The sequence below is a fragment of the Hordeum vulgare genome, chromosome 4H, assembly GCF_904849725.1.
Source record: "Hordeum vulgare subsp. vulgare chromosome 4H, MorexV3_pseudomolecules_assembly, whole genome shotgun sequence".
NCBI lineage: Eukaryota > Viridiplantae > Streptophyta > Magnoliopsida > Poales > Poaceae > Hordeum > Hordeum vulgare.
Genome location: NC_058521.1, coordinates 94,091,096 through 94,105,478, shown reverse-complemented (window position 1 = coordinate 94,105,478; position 14,383 = coordinate 94,091,096). Strand labels below are relative to the sequence as shown.

Genomic DNA, 14,383 nt, shown 5'->3' with positions numbered 1-14,383 from the left:
AATACATTATATTCTAGAATAGATGGAGTACAGTAAAATGAATATGTTTGCCCTCTAGGCCGGAAGACAAATTAAAGATCTGTAAGCATTAACCTAGGTTTTCTTGCAAAGTGTTGTTTCTTTTCATGTAATTTTACAAGCAAAATATTTGATTCAAACATTTATAGAAGATATTCCTCAAAAGTTTTTTATAACCAGAAATCACCTCCAATTCATGGGTCATAACAAGGTGCATGCATAGTTCTTAGCTATGTGTTGTTGAAATCTTGTTCATTTGCATTGGATATGATCTCGATGAGAAAAAATGTTTAGTACCAGAACGGCAATCGACAGACATCAAATTGTTATAGTTGTCATCAGTGCTTAGCCACATATAAATCATTGCTTGCAAACAGTGTCGAGATAGTTGCTCTTATTACAAGTTCATGAAATCAAAACACAGTCACAGGACAATTTGCAGACTCAGTCAAATATTTCAACTTGAACAAGGTTCTGGCCAATGACCAGGCTCACTCACTGAAAGTAGCACCCCAATATCATTTCAGCTTTTCGAAGAGCTTTGGTGCTACCTGCAGATGCATAATACGAGGCATGTTATTTTCAATCTTGGCAGTGCTTTCTTATAGCCGTTTTTTTGAACAATAATCCATCTCTGACTTGAGAGGAAGTACTTACACATTTATCGATGCATGACCAATAGTCAAAATATTGCCCAGTGCAGTGCTTGTGCCCGGTATCATCGGCCTCAACTCTCTTGATACATTTCTGTGCATCATAAAGCCACCACACAGGTTGGAGAGGTAATCACATAGGAGTATCGTGTTGACATAAATGAAACAGTATGGTGATGAAAAATCAAATTGAGTATGAAGAAGAACATTACTAAGTCAATGAAGATCCAAATGGTTCTCAACCTCACAATTTAAGTCAGACATTTGTGTTGTTCCAACAGAGTAAATAATAGTAGTTCTGATCAGTTACCGAATATACTGTGTGTTGGAAACAGCATCATAGAGGAATAGAGGATTATATGAATCCTTCAAAGTGCTAGTACCAATCTACTACCTCCGTTTCTAAATGTAAGTCTTTTTAGATGTTTCACTAGGGGACTACATACGGATGTATATAGACATACTTTAGAGTGTAGATTCACTCATTTTGCTCCGTATGTAGTCCCCTAGTGAAATCTCTAAAAAGACTTATATTTAGGAACGGATGGAGTACAAGCCTACAAAAACGTCTTATATTTTGATATGGAGGGGGTATTATTTAACTTTCATTGAAACAATTGAACAGTTCACTACTACAGAAGACGGAGTAACAAAATTGAGCTATGCAACTTTTCTTAGGATGTGGAGGGCGATATTTGAGCTGGATAATTCATATAGAGTTTCAATACAAAACTACCATGAATATCACACCGGAAAAACTTCCAAGGATAACTCTAATGCAGCCCAAGAAGATGCTGGAAACATGGTGGCAAACTTGAATAACAGCCAAAACTCGCACATTCACATGGCCAAATAGTTTCATAATTATGCTGACCGAAGAGCATCATTCTCAGAACTTCAATACTAATAGAAATAGCAATACTGTCACATTAAATTACCCCATCAAAATTAAGTGGGTGTTACAACAAAAGAAAGTAAGAGCACACCTCATACTCATACAGCGGCTTTACACACTGTGGCTTGCACCGCTCCTCAAGATACTTCTTGGGATCAACAGGTTCCTCATCCGCCCTGAGATAAAACAACAATAGAAAACAACGAAAGTTCAGAGAATGAAATGGACTGTTTCATAACCTTTTATGAATGGTGCAACCCATGGCCTTTTCTGGTATGAAACCATAAGTCAGACATCTAATAACAACTCCCTCCGTTCCATATTAGTTGTCGCTCAAACGGATGTATCTAGCACTGAAATACATCTAGATACATCCGTTTCAGCGACAAGTAATATGGATCGGAGGGAGTACATAATCAACATAAAGAGCTACGGCCGGGATAAAATGCACTATGTACGCAGGTAGCTGGCAGGAGACATTTTGTTCTATTCTAGTCTGGTTATTTTCCCCTACCTATCCCTGGAACGTCATCTTTTACATCAGAAGATCTGTAACAACACAAAGGCATCACCAAAGATGAACACCCAGGAACCATGCTATGCTAAAAAAAATATGACACAAGCCCAATTCCAGATAAGATAGGGTAAGTCAAATGCACCTTAACCCTTGAATATATAGTAAGAAAGGGATTCTCATCTCAAAATATCCATGCAGACATGCAGTGTGAACTACTCCCTCCGTTCCTAAATATAAGACCTTTTAGAGTTTCCAATATAAAGTACATATGGATGTATATAGACATATTTTAGAGTACACATTCATTCATTTTACTCCGTATGTAGTCCATATTCAAATCTCTAAAAGGTCTTATATTTAGGAACGGAGGGAGTACAATGCACTAGTTTAGAGATTACAACAGTCAAAATACTAGCAGCGTACACATTTCCAATTGTTGATGAAGTTGGAGCAGATTGTACAGCACGACTATATCCCTACACTGTAGAAGATAGCATCGAACTCTTGATTCTCCAAGAAAACAAACATCAAGCTGCCCACCATGCCAGAAACCATCCATCTATTATGCAGTTATCTTAGCTGTGTAGTTCTAATAATCAACAGGTATAGGGCACACTGAACCCCCAGGACAACCAAGTAAGCTTGTTCTTGTCCTTCCTTGATTTGAATTTGTAACCCACCATCGACGAGAGAGTATTCATCCTATACACTAACCCGCTGGATTCTTGGTGCGAAATCTGATGCTACCTCAATCTAGTGAGATAAACAATGCAGATACTTATATACAGCTTTAATCTTTCTAAACCAAGCACAAGGCAGCCATGTAAAATAGAAGCACAAAACACTTAGTACTTCATAATAACATAACATGCATAAAAGAGCTGCAGATGGAACATTAATGCATCTGAGGGTCAGGTATTATATCCTCCTACCAATCCCTGGAACACCATATCTTCCATCAGATGCATTAATCAAGATTAAGAGGTCTCCAAGATGAAACACCTGGGAGACAGCAGTGTGCTTAAACGAAAAGAATATAAGAGGCATCTCTAGCCCATCCCCCATAAGTTAATTCCCATCCTTTAATTCCCCATATTTTGCAGGATTAAACTTTTTTTCATCTAGCACATCCCCCAAACTCAATCGACCAAAAGCTCAGTTTGCACACATTTGGCTTGCGCAATTCATCGAACACCTACAATGCAAGAGTCATGTTGTGGTAATTTCCATCGTTACAACGCGCAGCGGACACTGTCCTGATTTAAGGAGTACCGCAAGGCGGTGAAGCTCAAGGCGAGCAAGCTGCCCAAGAAGCATGTTCTAACTCAAGAGGTACTCTTTCAATTCCAAAATTCATGGATGAATTGACATATCTTCCCTGTGTCTTGTGATCAAGTAGCTACCAGTACTGTTTAATTGTAGTTCATATCTACCTTGTTGCATGTAGAACCAATCCTCTGAAATGAAACAACTAGCAAAATCCGACATGGACAAGCTGAACAAACGCAAGGCATCTGTGGATAACGAGCGAGCCAGCACGGAGTCAGAGCTATTGGGAGGACGAGCCATGGCAAAAGAGCTGGAGCGCCAAATGAACCAGACCAAGGCCAAAGCCAAAGCGACTTCCTACTTTCCTAGAGGACAGGGCTGCAAGCAATGTGTATGGCCAGGACACGAAAGAACGTCGTCGAGGAGACCTCGTACGCCCAGTAAGGTGAGGTATCGCAAGAGCTGGGCTGCGTCAAGAGGGAGCTCCGCAAGCTGAAGCTGAAGGGGAAGTCCTCGGTGGAGGCCAAGGCCTAAAGCGACGCCATGGTGACGGTGTGCAAGATCCCATCCAACCTGCAGGCCTCCGCCGAGATGAAGCAGTATTCGGTATTCCTCATTTTTACTGAGGAGTGCGCCTCTCCCATAGCAAATATGGGGTAGAGGGAAACTTTACGGGGATGAAAACCTATTTGGGGGGGGGGGGGGGGGGGGGGGCTAAAGGAAATGGGGATGGCCTAGATGGGCGTTAATTCCCCAAACAAACAAAAAATCGCCCCACATTTAGCTTTTGGGGATGGGCTAGAGATGCTCTAAGACACCCCAATTATACGTTTGAGAATGGGATTTCATTCAAATGCATCTTAACCCCTTCAATAAGGTAGCAGTCAAATTATCGCAGCACACTGGTTTAGATCCTACAAGGCACTAGCAGATGAATACACATTTCCATTAGTAGATCCAGTTGCAGCAGATTGTATAGCACAGCTGTCACACCACACATTACAGAAGATAGCATCGAGCTCCCGATTCTCCAAGCGAAAGCAAGCATCCAGCTGCCCACACGCACCGGCCAACAATCCAGCTCACATTCAACCCCCAAGACCTCAAAGCAACTTTGTTCCTCCCCATTCCAGATGATTTCCAAGCCGTGACCCAACAGAGACCAACCAGACCATACCCCAAGCCGTGACCCAGCAGAGACCAACCAGACCATACCCCAAGCCGCTGGATTTCTGGCGCAAATCCGTAGCTCCGTCGATATAGCTTCGATCGAAAGGAAACAACCAGAATCAATGCAGCTACACGCATAAAGGACACGCAGCGCACGGATCGCGGGAAGCAGGCAAACGATATTCAGGCGCTACCGAGCAACCAACTGGGAAGGAGATGAAGGCTCAGGGATGGAGGAGTACCCACATGGCGATTACGCGGTCCGAGCGGGTGGGTTCTGCTCCTGGCGAGGGGAGGGGAGGGGAGGGGATCTGGAGCGAGAGGCTGGTCGAAAGTTAGGGTTCGAGGGTGGGGAAATTTTGGGAATGGTTCGTGGACCACGGGAGTAAAACAACGAGGGTGGGCTGGGGCCTCGGTGCGTGGGTGGGTGGCGTTGGGGGTGGGTGTGGCGAAAATGCTATTTGCCGTTTCTTGCATCAAACTGTCGACGTTTTGAGCAGGGACGCAACGAATCGGCCCGTTTAGCGTTTCAAAGCTTTCGGTTTTGGAACCGTCTAGAGTTTCAGGCAGTTTTTACTGATTTTAGAAAACTTTTAGAAGGTTCCCTGAACTGGTTTTTCGGTTTTCATATGATATTTTTTTCGTTTTTTCGGTTTTTCGTTTTTCCTTTTCTCTCCTGCTTTTTATTATTTTTCTTTCCTTTTTATTTTTATGTTTTATATCTTTTATTTTTGTCAATATTATTTTTTAACAAATGTTCATAGTTTCAGAACTTTTTCAATATTTAAAAAAAATATATGTTCAAAACTTAAAAAATGTTCCTGGTTTCAAAATTTGTTCATAATTGGAAAAATGTTTATAGTTTTCAAATTTGTTCAAAATTCGAAAAATGTTTACAATTTTGTAATTTTATTCGTGTTTTAAATTTTGTTCACAATTTGAAAAATGTTCATTGTTTCAAAATTTGTTCACAATTCGAAAAATATTCACAATTTGATAATTTTCTTCATGAATATGAAATTTGTTCACGTTTCAAAAAAAAATCACAATACGAAAAATGTTTTATTTTCAAAAAAATTCACAATACAAAAAATGTTCATTATTTTATAATTTTGTTCATGAATTCAAAATTTGTTCATGTTTGAAAATTTGTTCGCAATTCAAAAAATGTTCATGGTTTCAAATTTTGTTCGCAATTCGAAAGAAATTATATTTTTTCTCACGAATTTTAAATCTATTCATGTTTCAAAATTTGTTCACAATTGGAAAAATGTTCATAGTTTCAAAATTTGTTCACAACTCGAAAAATGTTCATAATTTTATAATTTTATTCAGAAATTCCAAAAAAAGAACTTCAAAATTTGTTTGATTATTTTCAAAAAATGTTTGATAATTAGAAAAGTTTAGAATTTCAAAATAAGTTTGCATTTCCTTTCATGAACTAAAAAGTCCAAGGATTTCAAAAAATTGTTCCCCTTTTAAAAAAATGTTCACACATGCAGAAAATTCTCGAGTTTCAAAATATGTTTGCATTTTTCAATATTAATCAGAAATTAAGAAAAAACCTCGGAAACTTCAAAAAATGTTCGTCTTTTCAAAATTTGTACTCAAATTTAAAAAATTGTTCACGTTTTCAAAATTTGTTCCACAATAAGAAAATGTTCGGGGTGAATTTCAAATTTTTTTTACTTTTGTAAAAAAAGTTCATAAGTTCAAAAAAAATGTTCAGGTTTTCACTTTTGTTCTTGTTTTTTCAAACAATGTTCACAAAAAAAACTTCAAAAATAATCTAATCTACCTATGTGGATTGTTCTAATATATTCGTGTTGCCTTTTCACCACAAGCATGAAGAATTCGCAGTGGCTATCTACCTCGCTCACCAATAGCTCGTGAGTTTGAATCCCAGCTAAAGCTATGCATTCTTTTTTTAATTTTTACACCCCTTGCAGCTGCTGATTTTTGCCAACGCATGGAACCTCCGTTGGCCGTCCAAGTCGGGGTTGTTGTAACGACTAAGATGCGGCACTTTTCTTATTTGGGGCGAAGCCTCAAAAGGAGAAAGAGGCGCATCTGAGCGTTTCGCAGGCAGGATAAACATTGCAATACATAACGGATGGAAGAGTAATAAGATTTGGCTTACACTGACCATAAGCTACATTACAGAGTCACGCAGTCATACATTATTCAAATGGAAAAGCAGGGTCCGACTACGGACAAGATAAAATGACAAAAGCCAATGCTATCCCGCCTTGCTAGGCCCACGATCACGACCAAGTGAAAAGGACGTGGATGTCGCCTAGAGGGGGGGTGAATAGGCGCTTTAAAATAGTTAAGGTTTAGGCTTGAACAAATGCGGAATAAAACTAACGTTTAATATGTCAAGCACAAAACCTACAAACAACTAGGCTCACCTATGTGCACCAACAACTTATGCTAAGCAAGATAAACCACTAAGTGATAGCAAGATATATTACAATAAACAATATGTCTATCACAAAGTAAAGTGCATAAGTAAAGGGTTCGGGTAAGAGATAACCGAGGCACGGGGAGACGATGATGTATCCCGAAGTTCACACCCTTGCGGATGCTAATCTCCGTTAGAGCGGTGTGGAGGCATAATGCTCCCCAAGATGCCACTAAGGCCACCGTAATCTCCTCACGCCCTCGCACAATGCAAGATGCCGTGATTCCATTAAGGGACCCTTGAGGGCGGTCACTGAACCCGTACAAATGGCAACCCTTGGGGGCGGTCACCGAACCCGTACACGTGACAACCCTTGGGGGCGGTTACCGGTACCCGTACAAATTGCTCGGGGCAATCTCCACAACCTAATTGGAGACCCCGACGCTTCCCGGAGCTTCACACCACAATGATTGAGCTCCGAGACACCACCAAGCTTCTAGGACGCCAAAGCATCCACGAAGAACAATATCAAGGGTACTAAGTACCAAAGGTAGTAAGCTTCTCAACTTCTCACTTCCACGTATCACCGTGGAGAACTCAAACCGATGCAACTAATGCAATGGCAAGAACACACAAAGTGGTCAAGTCCCTCACACTCAAATCCCTCCACAACAACAAAAGCTATGGAGAAATATGAGAGGAAGAACAAGGAGCTCACAAAGAACTCCAAGATCAAGATCCAAGGGGTTCCCCTCACATAGAGGAGAAAGTGATTGGTGGAGATGTGGATCTAGATCTCCTCTCTCTTTTCCCTCAAGAACTAGCAAGAATCATTGGAGGGATTGAGAGTAATCAAGCTCTAAGAATGTCAACAATGGAGGTAGAACAAGAGCTCAACGGATGGATAAGGCCAAGGGGGAAGAAGACCCCCTTTATATAGTGGGGGAAGGAATCAGACCGTTACCCCCACTTTCTGTCCGAGCTCCAGCGGTACTACCGCCAGCTAGCGGTACTACCGCTGGCTGCAGCGGTACTACCGCTGGCACTCCAGCGGTACTACCGCTGGGCCCCTGGTAGTGCAACGGCACTACCACCGCCAAGAAAGTCTTCGCAAAAAGGTCCGTCCACGAACAACCGCTAGGCAGGCGGTACTAAGCTCCTGGAGCGGTACTACCGCTGACCAGGGGCGGTACTACCGCCAGCCAGCGGTACTACCGCTAGGGCCAGCGGTACTACCGCTAGGTCCAGCGGTACTACCGCTCGCCACTGAAACAGCCATAACTTTCGCATACGAGCTCTGAATCGAGTAAACCCAAGCTTGTTGGATTCAGGACGACAAGGGCTATCCAAGGGCTACCAAACAAGGGAAATCTTAAGACCATGCGGTTATGAATATGCCAAAGATATAGAGATGTGAGTCCTCTATGAATGAAGAACCGGCAAAAACTCCAACATCGAAAACATCATAGTAGATGCATATGGACTCCGTTTTCGATGAACTCGAGCTTGTCACGAAGATGACCATAAGATCTAAAACTCACAAAGAGAAACACCAAACAAGAACCAAGAAGTATGATGCAAGGATGCAAATGGTTTGAGCTCTCAACGAATGATACGATCAAGCTACTCACTTGAGAGCCCCCTTGATAGTACATCAATCTATCCTAAACAGAAAACCTATCAAGGGCAAACCTATACCTTGCACCTCGTCCTCTTGAGCTAGATGATGATGATCTTGGCTTCCTCAAGATGGACCACCTTTCTTGATTGTGTTGGATTGATGAAGACTAGTTGATTGCTCCCCCATACTCACTATGGGTGAGCCACTCTTCAGCATATCTTCACAAGTCCATTGCCACCACAATGGACGGCAAGCTTCAAGCATGATATCTTCATGCTGATCCACTTGAACTTGCACATCGCAATCTTGATGACGATCACAACTTGACGTCATACTTCATCGATTGTATGAGATCTTCCCTTTGACGCAAGCCCATGGAAACATACCTAACCCCCACATAGAACTCTCATGAAGACCATGGGTTAGTACACAAATACGTAATGGACAATGCTTACCATACCATGGGATCACTTGATCCCTCTCGGTACATCTTGTACGCTTTGTGTGTTGATCATCTTGATTTGCTCATGGGTTTTATGAGATCTTCCCTTTGATGCAAGCCCATGGAAACACACCTAACCCCCACATAGAACTCTCACGAAGACCATGGGTTAGTACACAAATACGTAATGGACAATGCTTATCATACCATGGGATCACTTGATCCCTCTCGGTACATCTTGTATGCTTTGCACGCTTTGTGTGTTGATCATCTTGATTTACTCTTTGTCTGAGATCTTGATCAACCATGTGTCTCTATGACCATTCTTTGGATAATACCTTGAATACCATCTTGGTCATCATATAAACTCCTTGAACCCAACAGATGGACTTCAAGAAGTGCCTATGGACAAATCCTTGTGTGTTGATCATCTTGATTTACTCTTTGTCTGAGATCTTGATCAACCATGTGTCTCTATGACCATTCTTTGGATAATACCTTGAATACCATCTTGGTCATCATATAAACTCCTTGAACCCAACAGATGGACTTCAAGAAGTGCCTATGGACAAATCCTATAAATGTATCTTAAGGCAACCATTAGTCCATAGGAATTGTCATCAATTACTAAAACCACATATGGAGATATATGCTCTAACACCAAGTGCCTCTAATCCTCAGGATACGTCACATATAGCCTGCCACTGGCCTCGTCGAACTCCCACTTCAGCTGGGTATCCTCGGGAACATCTGCATCTGGAGTACCTGTACCTGTGGGTGGTTGTAGTAATCTGTGAGCCATGGGGACTCAGCAATCTCATGACCTTGGTATCGATTCTAACAAAGTTAATAGGTGAGGTTGGGGTAAGTGTTTGAGTTTGCATCATCCTAAGCATATATGGTGGCTAACTTACGAAGAATAGGAATAAGTTATGGTGATCTATGTAACAGGATCGAGGTCTAAGAATGATCACTAAGTGATCCTGAACACCTACTTATGTCATTCATAACCCCACCGTGTTCTCGATCAGAGAAGGAACTCCGAAAGAAACAATCACGGTTACACACACAGTTGGCAAGTTTTAGTTAACTTACTTTATTAAGTTGTCTAGAACCGCGTGTTAACAAAATATCCATGATTGCCACATAACCGCGGGCACGGATTTCCAAAATATTTAACCCTGTGGGGGTGCTCCAACTAATCCATCACAAATTACCACGGGCCGCATAGTAATCCTCGACCACGAAACTCGCGATCTCGTCGGATTCCTTAGAGGGAAACCTCAACTCCGAGAAGACCCAAAGTCTCACCGGAATCCCAGTGCGCACGATATATCGCTAAGGTAAGACAAGTCCAGCAAGACCACCCGACGTGTCAACGAACCCGATAAAAGCCGCATAACTTAGTCTCAGGGCACGCGGATAAGCGAAGCGTACAGTGGCCTGATAGAAATCACCCGAGTTGCCCCGGGTTGGCCCCGCACGGTGCTCTCGTTTGGACCAACACTCATGAGGAGCACTAGCCCGGGTTGTTGATTAATTCCTCAGGGGTAGCTATTTCCTATGCCTTTTATTATTAAGTTGTTAGCAAATTAACACCAAAGTTGGGTCTTGCCAGACAAACCTTAACGCTAAACGATTTACCAAGGGGGTCCTCATAACAACCCCGAATGTGTTAGGAGCGCTCGGTTATGGAATAAAACACGGGTAGCCGAAACTAAGGCGGTAACGGCGGAAGAAATCACCCGGCAAAAGGCTAGGTCTTCCGCTATTTACCAAGTATATAGGTGCGTTAATTAAATAACATTTAAATAGGATGATATCAAATTGCCCATGCTATCACATGGACCAGCTTGCACCTGCAACTAGCAACGCTAAAATTAATGGTTGAGCAAGCCTAACTTAGCCAAACAATATTTGCTAGGAGGGGAGGTGTTTGAAGTTTCATGGCAATGTTTGATGGCCTATATATCATGTGGTAGGCAGCGGAGATATAACGATGAAAGCGAATCAACTAAGCATAACCAAGCTAGAAACGGTGTCAAGGTCACTATCATCTTGCGTGTGATTTCTTCAGAGCAGAACTGTTCCTGATCTTCCGGCACGAACTCACCGGACTCCTTGAACTCGCTTCCAGACCCAGTAGCTACCCAAAGAAACAAACAACAAATAAACACCAGCAATTGATAATGCAACAATCTATATGATGCATGCATGCACAAACTCTAAATATGCACAAAAACAATCCTACACAGATAATAAAGAGCCACCTCATCATAAAGATGACACTTTTGCATAACTGCTCGACTCTGAAATCCAGTGCAACCATTGGATTCCTTGGGTTTTTCTACCCCAAATCCATATATCATACACTATATATGCATGCAAAAAAACATCATAGAACAAAAAAGAAATCCTACACAGGATCAAACTCTACTAATGTCAAGAACAAGAGATGTTCTTGAACCTGACATATCTGGTATATACCAGATTAAGAAATTCCACTTCTGGCTATTCCAAAAATGGAATTAACACAACAAACAGAAAAAAAACACACTAATATGACGGGGGGCCCCACTGGTCATAGGGCCAGGGGGCCTTAGTATATGACATGTGCCTCGTGGCCCACCTGTCACGTGGCACCTACACACATAGAAGGAAAATAAAAAGGGGGGCATGGTGGGGGTTCACACCCACCACTCGTGCCTCCACACACGGCACTGTTGCCACTGCATTAGCAGTGGTGAGTCTGCACTAAGCAGGTAAAACCTGCCCTGCCTCCATGCACCACAATGCGCACAAGATAAAAAAGGGGGGACCCACGACGCTGCGGTGCGACGCTCGGTCGGTTGCCACTGGGCTAGCGTGGGGCTTTTGTTCGGCTCGGTTGCCACTGGGCTAGCGTGGGGCTTCTGCTCGACAGGGGGCTCCATTGTTGAAGAGCTAGCAAAAGGGCTCACCTTATCTGCAACGCAGAGAGGCGTCGGCGGTGACCTCGTCGGTGCAACACATGCACAGCTACGCGCGACTACTCGGGCTCTACGCTACGCCAAGCTGTTGAAGCTGATGCCTACTGAGATGTTGTTGCTTTACGCCCTACTGCCACTTCTCTACACCATGTTGCTGCTGCACTACGCACATCACTGCTGCTGCACTACGCACATCACTGTTGCTGCACTATGCACAACACTGCTGCTGCAGCTTGCCATCGAACGGCGGCAACGACGAGGCTGCGGGGGAGAGGGGGGAAGCAGAGCGGTGACTGCTCACCTAGGGTTGAAAGGGGAAAGGCCCGACGACGAAGAGGAACGATGCTCTGCTGCACCCAACGAACTGATGCACAAGGAGCTCGCCGGAGAGGAAGAAGATTGCCGTCGTGAACATCGGGGAAGCGGCTTCGGCGTTGGATCTTCCCGAAAATGGAACCCTCATCGTGTTCTCTTGCTCCTCGCAGGTCGGGGAGGATGAAGGCACTAGATCACCATGGCCTCGAGCTCGTACCAGAGCCGGCCATGGCGTGGTGGGGCTCTAGAGAGCTGCATGACGGTGCAAGGGGAGAAGGAGGAGGGCAACGGCGTCACGCTATGGCTAGGAGAGGGTTGCCAGAGCTTTATGGCCTGCACCCCGAGGCTTTGGACCGTCGATCGAAGGAGAAAGGAGATCGAGACCTCTCCTTGGCGCTGTAGACAGGTGACACATGCGAGGAAGAAGAGGAACGCGACTCTGGGCTGGCTGGGCCAAAACCATTGCACCTGGGCCATCTCTCTCTCTCACTTTGGTTTGCAAATAAATAAAAATAGAAGCTGGTTTAGAAACAACGCCAGAGGCAAAATAAAAGGAATTAAACAAAAATAAAAATACCTTTGGGCTCCTAAAAACATGCTCCAATTTTATAAAAATAAATTGGGAATTTTTGAAGAGTAAAATTTAAATGCCTTTTATTTAAATAATACTGTGTTTTAAAGCAAAACCAAAAAGGAAACTAATCATAAAACCAGAGGGGTTGCCTCCACAATCAACAACGGGATTTTTAGGAAAACAGGAACTTTTCTATTGGGGCAAAACAGAAGGTTTTAAACTACCACAAAATAATTGGAAGGGGGAGTTTTTAAGTCATGGTGCAACAAGGGTGTTTTTGAGATGAACCTTGTTACACCCACACCACATAACCATCACATGCCACTCTCACGCAATGCACTCCACTCAAACACCAAGGGGCAAGACAAGCAACACAAGACAAAGACAAATGATGATGCCATGATGCACATGAAATGAAGACACCAACAAACTTATACCACTTAACATTAACATCCCAAGTTGCCATACAAGGAAAGATTCAAGGGGGGGGGGTTGCATTTGGGCTGTCACAGTTTTCCCGTGCGAAGCCTCGTCATTCAGCCGCTGGGTGGGGTTGGGGGTGTTCAAGCTAGCAATGGTTGACCGTTATTTATGTTTTTATGGATAATTACTCTATCAGGAAATAGAGATGTATCAATTTTAATGCTCATGGGAAAGCTGATGAATCAAATACCTTATTCATCCATCAAAACGGGGATGAAATGGGATAGCATTATCCATGTCAATTACCTGCCATACCCATGAAGGACTTTCATGTGGGCTCTAACAATGTGTTCGACACTTTTGGGGAAAGGGAAAGAAAGATTTAGGAGGAAGTTTGTAGAGGGATTAGACTTAGGAAGTGGATTACTAGTCCCACTCCCACATTTGGTGTTTGTTGGGAGTTTCTTGTGAGAAAATTGTCAGAATGGTTGTTCATGAGAAGTTTGATTGGGTACAAACCTGAACGACTAAACCATACCTTGTATCTCTTTTTTTGGTGAGTGACACCTTGTATCTAGGTTTGCAATGGCATCGAACAAGAATAATGAAAACACACAGGGGAAGAGGCCAGGATTGATGTAAAGAAAAGCAACAAGAAATCATAATTTTTTGACACGATTTGTTAAGATGGATGCAAAAGATCTACGTTATCCAATTAGATGATGCAAGCTGCACAAAAGTTCCTAAGATTTGAGAAAGAACAATCCTATGTGAGCTTCGAACATGGCGTCACCTCTGCAGATCAGGTAGTTAGGTCGGCGGTTGGAAATGGGCAACTAACGCATCATTTTTTCATCGACAATTCCCATTCCCTCGACGAATTACCAACCCCCCCAATCTCTACTACGCAACTTTATTCAGGTAGACGTTGTTGGGCCTCCAAGTGCGGAGTTTTGTAGGACAACAACAAATTTTGCCTCAAGTGGATAACCTAAGGTTTATCAATCTATGGGAGGTATAGGATAAAGATGGTCTCTCTCAAGCAACCCTACAATCAAATATAAGAAATCTCTTGTGTCCCCAACACACCGAGTACAATGGCAAATTGTATAG

At 42.9% G+C, this 14,383-nt stretch overlaps 1 protein-coding gene across 1 annotated transcript; it reads right to left on the bottom strand.

Moving 5' to 3' along the window:
• Window positions 1-344: 344 nt before the first annotated feature.
• On the bottom strand, window positions 345-4,896 carry LOC123447996 (cytochrome b-c1 complex subunit 6-1, mitochondrial). The gene is made up of 4 exons (XM_045124754.1): window positions 4,769-4,896; window positions 1,658-1,742; window positions 676-765; window positions 345-569 (listed from the first exon to the last, which is right to left on the bottom strand). Coding segments are annotated over exons 1-4 (210 nt in total). The 5' UTR covers window positions 4,771-4,896; the 3' UTR covers window positions 345-536.
• Between the last annotated feature and the right edge of the window lie 9,487 nt (window positions 4,897-14,383).

Excerpts from the sequence above, each read along its gene's own strand:
- LOC123447996 (XM_045124754.1), bottom strand. Across the intron at positions 766-1,657 it reads AGCCGCTGTATGAGTATGAG|AAATGTATCAAGAGAGTTGA; the intron begins GTGTGCTCTTAC and ends TATGATGCACAG. Across the intron at positions 570-675 it reads GGTCATGCATCGATAAATGT|GTAGCACCAAAGCTCTTCGA; the intron begins GTAAGTACTTCC and ends ATGCATCTGCAG.